The following is a 9,350-nucleotide window of genomic DNA, read 5'->3' as shown; positions in this document are numbered from 1 at the left end:
AGCGCACCATAAATGATATCATGACGTTCATGTTCAATTTCTTAATAATTATTCTGAATAAATTACCATGCATGATTGTATCGGACTCGTTGGTGTCTTCGATTCTTGATTCTCCGATCTGCTATATCCCATAGGACTCGCTCTCTCCCTTACCGGTGTGCCGGGAGGTACCGGGCTCACGGGTGTCGCGTTTCCAGATCTATGATGTCTCTTCAAGGTTCCGGATCCATCGGAATCAGTGCCGCTTCGCCGACGACTGTGCCTTCTAGTTAGCGTGCTGGATCCCGAGCTCGTCGGACTCGGACAGGAATCCGGCTCATCTCGAACGGTTTCGCCGACTTCTTTTAATTGCCTCGTAATCGACGTAAGAGGCAACTTCGGATTCATAGATGGTTTTCGCTTTATCGTGCCGGTTGGAAACTCGCCACATTCGAAAGCCACCTACCGAACAATTAATACGCAATAATTAAATAATTGTGCTGCAGTACCAACAGTTCTATGTAATAACGTTTTTTAAAAATAGATTTATCGTCATTAGTGACCAAAAAGCGTTAATTATATTTACCTCGCAACTACTTGGTGCCCCGTCAGATAAGCATCCACTGGAGCTGGAGCTGCTCGCTCTACTCAGCCTACCGTCATTGGTATAGCTCTGCCGTTGTTCCGGATTATAACTCTGTCTCTGACCGTCATATTGCCTCGTCGTGGCGACGACCGTTTCATTGTTATGTCTCGTGTTCTCCGCAAACTGTCTGGCATTGTCATTTGTCGTGTTATACTGGGTTTGATTTGGCGGCGTGGCAATAGAACTGACCGAGCACGATCTGGCGTGTGCCAACAAGTCTAGATCTTCCTGTGCCAGTTCATCCACGAGCGCTCGATAATTCTCCATCAGCTGCCTACCGTACTTTGCCACACGAATGCCAACCATCCATCGCTCCAAGGATGCATTATCCTCTGCGCAGAGGAATTTGATATATTTGGTGGATTTGGGTTGTTGCAAGCGTGGATGCTTCACAGCAAAGCAAAAGTCAGTAGGCGCTTTGTATTTCTTCCGCCAGCCAACGCCATAATAAACCTGGTTAATAATTATATCAATATGATGGATGAGAAGTTTATAGCAAATAATCAAATAAAAAGATTTATAATCTTAAGATAGAAAGAGATATAAAAGATAATGCAATTGCACTGTGATTACACTGAAAATTATCGTAAATAACAGCACATGTACGATCAGTATTATACTATTATACGATGTATCTAAAAAAGGATATGAAAGTACGACGAACCTGATTGACATCGAAGGTTGCCAGACAGACGAGGTCTCGCGCAGTGCGCGCCTTTTCCTTCGGCCAGTAATAAAGACCGGAGGCTCGTAGAATGAAGTGATACCTCTTCCAGCCCTTTTTACTGTCTGATTTCAAGTACAGCGGACCCTCGACCTGGAAGCAAATGGTAATCGATGCAGAGGAGAAGTGGGATGTGTGTCAACGAACTCGTTGCCGTCGTTCGGTCCGGTTGCCAAGACGCAACGAGATCGTAAACACGTCACCGTCCCGCCGCTTACCTCGGGCACACCGACGTTGCTGCTCGAGAAGAACTCCTCCAGTAAAATATTTCTCGAGTGGTCGTCGTACTCGCCGCCACCGCGATCTGTGGGACCGAGAAGAAATCGCTCGGGCGTGAGAAATAGTTGTGTTTTATCCGGTCTCTCGACGAAGAGCAATTTGTTTTTGGAATCCCTGGTCCATAGCAAAAGATTCTCTACCAACAGTTCGTGATCCTCGTAAACCCTCTCTGAAAATTTCAATACCTCGTTTCATTATACATTCTGTTGATTTATAAACCGACATCGAAAGCGAAATCATCTCCTGAGGCTTACAATACATTTGATTCGGAAAAAGTTTTGTTAGTGATGGAAGAAATTAGATATCATTCATTATTGCACACATTGTTTAAAGATATATAATATTAGATATTACTTCAGTAATTTTATAATTTTATGTTTAAAAAAAATTTATATCTATATAAATAAAAATGTAAATGTTTGTTCCTCATCTAAGATCTCCGTAATTTTTCACCGATTGCTTTGAAATTTTGACACAATGTTGTATTCGAAAACGGGAGTGTTTTTATGGGGTTTGATTTTGGATATACCGGTGTTTCAAAAATGATGGCCATAATTTAAGTATAAAAAATAGTTTTTCATTAATATTATTGAAATTTTGACACATTGAGACGAGGAGAGACGGGGAGAGACCAGGAGAGACCGTGAGAGACGGGGAGAGACCGGGAGAGACGGGGAGAGACCGGGAGAGACCGGGAGAGACGGGGAGAGACGAGTAGAGACGGGGAGAGACCAGGAGAGACGGGGAAAGATCGGGAGTGACGGGGAGAGACCGGCAGAGACCAAGAGAGACGGGGAGAGACGGGGAGAGACGGGGAGAGACGGCTAGAGACCGGGAAAGACGGGGAGAGACGGGGAGAAACGGGGAGAGACGGAGAGAGACCGGGAGAGATCGGGAGAGACGGGGAGAGACCGGGAGAGACGAATAGAGACGGGGAAAAACGGGGTGAGACCGAGAGAGACGGGGAGAGACCGGGAGAGGCAAAGAATGTTTCTATTGTGTTTAAATTAAGGTAATAAGAAAAATAAAGATGGCTGTTATTTTATTGAAAAAAAGGAACTTATTTAAAACAGTCTTTTGAATGGATTTCTAAATCTATGGCAGCTTTTAGAAAAAAAAGTTAGAAGTACGTAAATAAATGAATATTAGATTTATTAAAGATAGATAAATGCTTATTTAAAAATAAAATAAAAAGAGCAACAGTAAAGCAAGGCTCTTGAAAGTTAAACAACGAAAGCAAAGAAAATTTGAAAAAAACATAGCATAAGAATAGAGAGCCACAGCAACGCGTGGCAGGGCATAGCTAGTTATATATAAAACTCATTTACTTATATATATGTAATATAATATGGTATTTTTAATAATAGTTACATAAAAGGTATTTCAAGCATTAGCAAATATCGATTAAAATGAGGATGTCAGCAACATTAAAAATTAATGCCGCGTGTAAATATTGTCTATCGGAGAGAAGAATTGTTGCGTCACCAGTCTAACAATTAGCAGTCGGCAAATAGAAGATAATAGACTCACCCATGAAGAGATCGGGTAAGTGCTCGACCACGGCCCACTTTGGATCCATTGGCACGTGGTTTTTGTCCGCGAGCAACCTACACACGTGCGCGACGTTCATCCCTTCGTCGACCAGGAGGCTTTTACCGCTGCCGTCCAATGTAAACGCTTTGATGAAGAGCTTCTGTACGCTCGCCTCGCGCATCTTTTCCAGCGCCAGGCGGATCTTCTCTGCTTTCGCTCTGCTTGCTGCATCTAAAGAGATAATTACAAACAAATTTACTCATGGCGATCCTCCATCTGGTACAGATATAAATACGAGTAAAAATAACTTGCCGTCCAAGTATTTCAAATGACGCGCGTAAAACGAAAGTTTGAAATTTAGGGATTTAACAAAACAAAATAATTTCAAATTAAATTAAATCAATGACTCGATTAATAATCTGATCGCGTTGTAAAGTGCCAAAATGAAGACTCACCAACAAGCTGGTGTGGTTGCTGCTGAGGAGCTGTGTGCATGGCGGTCTGAGGTGGCTTGTGTCCGGAACCGCTACTACTCGCCGAACTTTCGCTAGACAGCATAGACACCGTATCCGAGAACGCACTATCGTTATCGGGACTATCGGTGCGCATACCTACAACAAGATCAAACATAAATACATATAAAACTAAATAATTTAAGCTTTACTGTGATAAATAATATAATAATATAAAGTAGATTGCTGTGTATGATTTAAGCTACAAATCGTTTTAATTGCGCTACAATAAACGCGAATAATATGTCGCAAGAGAATTTCTTTGATATTCATGCACGTACCCCCTTCATTTTTGATGTCAGTGTTGTCGCTTGGATTGATCCTTGCGCTGGTAGGTCGTCCTGGCCTTTGTGAATCCGGCGCTGGAGTAGCAGCAATGTCGCCATCGCAACGTCGCTCCAAGGCGCACAATTCACCGAGGATCGCATCCAGGTCGACATCCTGAGAATCTGCAAAAATACCATCCATGTTGCATATTTTATGTTATGAAAAAGACAAAAAAATACATTCTACATAACTGCGGTAGAGAAGGTAGAGAGCGGTGCATAAATTTTTTCCCGGATTTTTAATATTGAATTATGGCCAGCTATTCCAACTTCTTGGTAAACTTATCTATCAAGTAAACATCTATCTTCATTTTTTCTTCATTTTTAAATAAATAAAGACAGATATATATGTATATATTTACCTGATAAGTTTACCAAGAACAACTGGCTCTTAATCGCTTTCGTTCATCATCTTATTTTAATATTCTTTTTAGAATATGATAAAAAATTTCGTCACACGGTTCTCAGGAAACGGTTAACGTAAATTTGAATTCATCCTCAATATCTGTTTCTTATGCACGCTCGCATCGTATACATAACTATCACAATCAATATGTGACATCACGCATACATGGAGCTCGTCACAGCAATTAACGAAATTAGCAGTCGGCAATTCAACCGAGTATCTCGCACACGAATGTCCAGTGTGTGCACGTACAGCACTCGAAAAAAATGTATGGTAATCATAATTTTTTAGCGAGCTTTTATGATCCGTTTGATAACATTGCATATATTATTTTATATGTACAATATACTTGCAAAAAAAGGCAATTTTTCTTTTCGAAAAGGTTGATTGTTTTCGTACTGTCAAGAATAATCATAATTATCAATACTCATAATAACGAAGGAAACAATTTAGACAGTTACGAACAATCCAAATGTAGAGTCCTGCAAATGTCAGAATGTAAAATGGTGAAATAATTGGAACAAATAACAATTCGAAAGAATTATTTTTAATTGAAACCGAAATAACGCACGTAATCGTACTTCGCGGAATATTTCGTAATCACGTTGGATATGAGTAGTAATATGAATTTGTACAATTCATGGTAGGCGTGACACTGCGTCGAGTCGCAAAAGAGGACAGAAGAGCGAGCGAGATCGACACTGTCGGAAACGCCTCTCTTTTGCTTCGCTGATAATGTCAGGTCGCTACGAAAAGGTACGGTGCAACGCCATTAATTGGTAATGCGGGAATTAGTGTCAAGACTGTTCTCATGACCAACGTAAAGGGGCCAGGTCAGCTTCTCAAACATCAAGAAAATATTATAAGCATACCAGAATACTTTGTTTAATTTTAGAACACTTATATTAATCGAAATGATTTAGTCAAAGAAAATTTATATTAAAATCAGCGATATAAAACATCTAAAGGCGATCGAGAGAAAACGCACATTGTCGCTGAAAACTTCCACGACAATAGCAGTACGATAATATAAAATGCAATTGTACTTTAACGTACCGAAATATTTACATTTTTAATATTATAAAATGAGCTTACTCTTCCGGCTTCGATTCGATTTCTTACTTGTCATACTTTAATCCCCTGATCTTGGCATAGAGATGTAGCAACGATAGTGAAATGCCTCGTGCTCTTTGACCGTATATTCTGTCGCGTTCTTAATTGATTGCAGGCGATTGTGTGAACTCGCGCAGTTTCGGCGTGCAGTTTTCTGCAACTTTTTCAAGAACGCAACGCTGCGTTCGTCGCTGCGGCGAATGACGTTCACCCCATGGAATGCGAACGATATCACCGCGCGAATCGTCACGAGCGACGGCGACGTTTACCGCGAAACCGCCGACGTCGTCGTTGCGAATGCGAAAGAGAACCCGTGGAATCTCGCGAACGTTTATCATGCAGATTCGTACGCGCTCGTCGTCCGCCTCGAATTTCTCACGCGAATTGCCCGCGGTTTGTATCGCGGCGGAGAACCGCCGAGAAAACTTCGAATTAATTACGCGAGATGTAATTCCAGCTGATCCGCGTTGCGTAGATGCATATCTGTACATCATGGATACAGAAGAAGTTTCTTATTCCAACATAACGTACGGATTACATGTTGAAATTAATGTTAGTTTAATCCGCCTCAATTTGCATCTTCGTTAAATACAAGAACGGCATACGCGGCACTTAAAATTCAGTATCGGATAATCATTATGCGGACTTTATGTATTCGTCGCGTATATATCGACAAAACGGCGAGGTCGCGATTGCGGTATTGTAATACCGAGCTGCAGCAGATGTGACAGCATCGGAAAACTAATAGAATTGCAGAGATGATGCGACGGCGCGGGGCATTCGCACCGCAGCAGATACCCGGTGCGTTCCGGAAAGTTACTCGAGAGTTACTCGAGAGGCGCGGTGAATGAAAATGAAACCGGTATGTGTGCGTCGCGCACTTTCCACGAGATGTACGAACGCGCGAGTCGAGGAGGTGTACTCGGCCGTAACTACCGTTACGGCGATGTTACGCGGAGGTACGCGTCGTACGACTCCGCCGTGGCTCACAAACATCTTGACGTGGATAAACCCGCACGAACGGCCGTTCGCATTCAGAAGACACGAGCGAGAGCGCGTGAGTCACACGACTTTCTGACACGACGCGTCATCGATCGCTTTCGATGACGGAATCCACGAAGGACAAGGGAAGCGTACGAAAAATTGGCAGCAAAATTTTTATCTGCATTTAACAAAGTTAAAAAAAAAACAAACTCCGAAAGAAGACAAAGTAGAAAAAATTACGCATTTTTTAAAATAACGGAACTAACTTTTCATTAAGAAGTGACTAATTTGAATTGATAATAAAGGAGCTATGCAAATTTTTTGTAAGTAATCTGCTGGAGTGTGAAGAGTGCGAAATTATGTATTAACTCTTCAGACTAAGTTCGTCTCAGGGTAAATTCAAGTCTTAATTGCCAAGGCTTCACCGTAGAAGACGGTCCTAGCTAGATAATCACAGATTACATTCTCAACTTGTGACTCTGTATTCATGCATAAAATATAGAAACAAATATAGATACTTAAAAATTTTCATTATTTTTTTATCATCACAAATATTATCGCGAGAATATTTCTTACTATTTTCTTTTACTTCTTCTCATTAGAAAAAAATTAAATAAAAATATATAAATTACACGGATAAAAATGAAAAAGTTAAATGAAAAAAATTTTCAAGCGATGCCTCTCGTAAACAAATTTTTCTGTTCTTTTAAAGGGCACTGAACTTGATCGATGGACTTTGTCCAGCTACTTAAAATGCTCTGTAATCGTTTTCACAACGATAAGACGTAGCGCTTGTCAATTTTTTGAGTTTATTTACGCAACGGTGAGATTTGCAGGGACAGTTTGCACGAAAAGAAATACACATCCAAACGCGTATCGATCTTCTTCTCTATGATATGACAAGGGGATAAAGAAAAATGAGAAATAAAGGATTGGGGAAAGGCACAATGCCAGCTTTTACGACGAATCTCGTGGCCGCGCCATTATCGGAAGGGGTCGTCGGAAAAAGATAAATGTTGTGTGTTGGGTAAACACGGGAATGGTCGTACGCAACGTATCTGTCAGATTTTTTCTACTTTTTATACCAATACATATTTCCATAGAGAGAGACGAATAAATTTGTAATAAAAGAGCTCTGTGTAGTGATGGTCAATTTATAATCTGCATTGACTTTAATATGTATAACAAAAAAAAAGTTCTGTGTAAAACTTGTCGACTCTGAAACAAAAACTTCGGAATAAATTAACCTTGAAGTTAAAACAAGTTGACAATTAATTTGTAAGTTTTCATACAAATGATGGACTTTTTGCATTTTAATTCACTATATTGAGAAAAAGAGATTAATAGCACACAATTAAAAAATGCATTTTTCAATGTAAAACTGTTGATGTTCAATTTAATCATGGGAAGATTATATATATCACCACAGAGATTAATTAAATTGAATTTTAGCTAGTCTTATTAAAAATGAAAGAAATTATGACAATTTTAAACGTGATTGCATTCAAACGTTTCTTTGTCAAGATTAAAAACGTGCCCTGTAAAGTTCATAATGACATATTAAAACGTCTTGATTACATATAAAATGTGTAACTGCAGATATGTACAAAATTATTTATAAATAAATGGATTATCAAAATTAATGAGCAAAATAGCGATCGTTAAATTTTCATCGAATCTGTTTCTGTTGTAGCAAGAATATAATTGTTATAAAAGGCAGCTTTCCACTGGCTTTCTAAGTTAAAGTAAATTATCACATAGACGAATGCGTAAGTGTGACTCGGCTCGCCGTTAATTTACGAATTCTCGTCATCGCGTGGCGCTAAATTGCTGCAAATTTAGTCGAGCACATTGTCATGACACATTGTTGAAAGCTGCGCTTTCTTTCAACCTGCACCGCTCGAGCTCTTACCGCTTATCGAGCATCGTAATAAATTTTTACGATACAAATGTTCAATCACCCTCAGTATAATGAAACTGATAATTCGGACACACGAGTTATTCAAATTCTCGTCATTATTATTATTAAGTTAACTGATCGAAGCAATAAGAAGTATGGTTAATTCTACCGTTGTTATTAAAAGCGCTAATTTCTTTGCCGACCTCGGGAATATATCTTACACTCTCATTAAGAACCCCAAGGATCTGCTGTAAGTCGATTATTAATCTGTTTTCAAGTTTCTTTTACCGCGGCTGTGAATTCAAAGAAAATTCTCATATCTATACCTTTGACCGTGAGATAGCCCAATATGCTCTCGTTGCTACCGAAGTGCCCCAGCATCTTCCACCCTGTTGAACAAGGCGTTGTCGATCCTCTCGAATACAATCTCGTTTTCCGTGCGATCGCAAGTTAGGATCGCACCCCGATGAGCCTCTCATCGGAACGAAAGAGCATCGTCACCCTATCATCGTCCGCGTTTTGCATAATCACTTCTCGATTTAGTCAGAAATCCGCTTGTCGAATTATCACTTTATAATCGCAGACGATGTAATACAAACTTTTATGGCTACACTGAGATCTCTATTTTCGATCGTTTGAGCGATTAAAGATGCCATCGTTTTTAATCATTTTTTTCACTGTCATTAAATAATTCGTGAATAAAATATTGAACGTTAAAATCGAGAGTCAAAAAGTTACATCGCGACAAGAAAGTCAGGTGGACGATTTTCACAGGACAAATATGTTCGCGTCATGTTTAATTGGCACTCATCACCTCGCCCAATGTTAAATAAATTTTTCCATTCTATTATTAAAGCTGCAATTACGAGAAATTGAAATTAATTAATTCTTTGGCAATGAAATTTTCATCTCGCAGAATAATATCGCAAGGCGTTGCCTGAGGCAAAT

General features: G+C 39.8%; 1 protein-coding gene across 6 annotated transcripts in view; it reads right to left on the bottom strand.

Moving 5' to 3' along the window:
• Window positions 1-9,350, bottom strand: part of LOC105837473 (amyloid beta A4 precursor protein-binding family B member 1-interacting protein) — a 122,401-nt gene that overhangs the window by 5,892 nt on the left and 107,159 nt on the right. For 5 of the 6 annotated variants that reach the window (XM_012682281.3, XM_012682282.3, XM_012682279.3 and 2 more), the window contains 7 exons: window positions 3,955-4,122; window positions 3,617-3,772; window positions 3,159-3,392; window positions 1,568-1,797; window positions 1,290-1,442; window positions 566-1,078; window positions 67-441 (listed from right to left, as the gene is read on the bottom strand). In XM_012682281.3, coding sequence (XP_012537735.1) covers window positions 67-441; window positions 566-1,078; window positions 1,290-1,442; window positions 1,568-1,797; window positions 3,159-3,392; window positions 3,617-3,772; window positions 3,955-4,122 — 1,829 coding nt within the window. Of the gene's footprint in view, window positions 1-66; window positions 442-565; window positions 1,079-1,289; window positions 1,443-1,567; window positions 1,798-3,158; window positions 3,393-3,616; window positions 3,773-3,954; window positions 4,123-8,728; window positions 8,871-9,350 lie in introns of those variants that run through there. The other variant, XM_012682285.3, reaches the window with a different exon arrangement.

The sequence above is a fragment of the Monomorium pharaonis genome, chromosome 9, assembly GCF_013373865.1.
Source record: "Monomorium pharaonis isolate MP-MQ-018 chromosome 9, ASM1337386v2, whole genome shotgun sequence".
In the NCBI taxonomy this organism is placed as follows: domain Eukaryota; kingdom Metazoa; phylum Arthropoda; class Insecta; order Hymenoptera; family Formicidae; genus Monomorium; species Monomorium pharaonis.
Note: the sequence above shows the minus strand (reverse complement) of the source record. Positions and strands in the feature narration are given on the sequence as shown.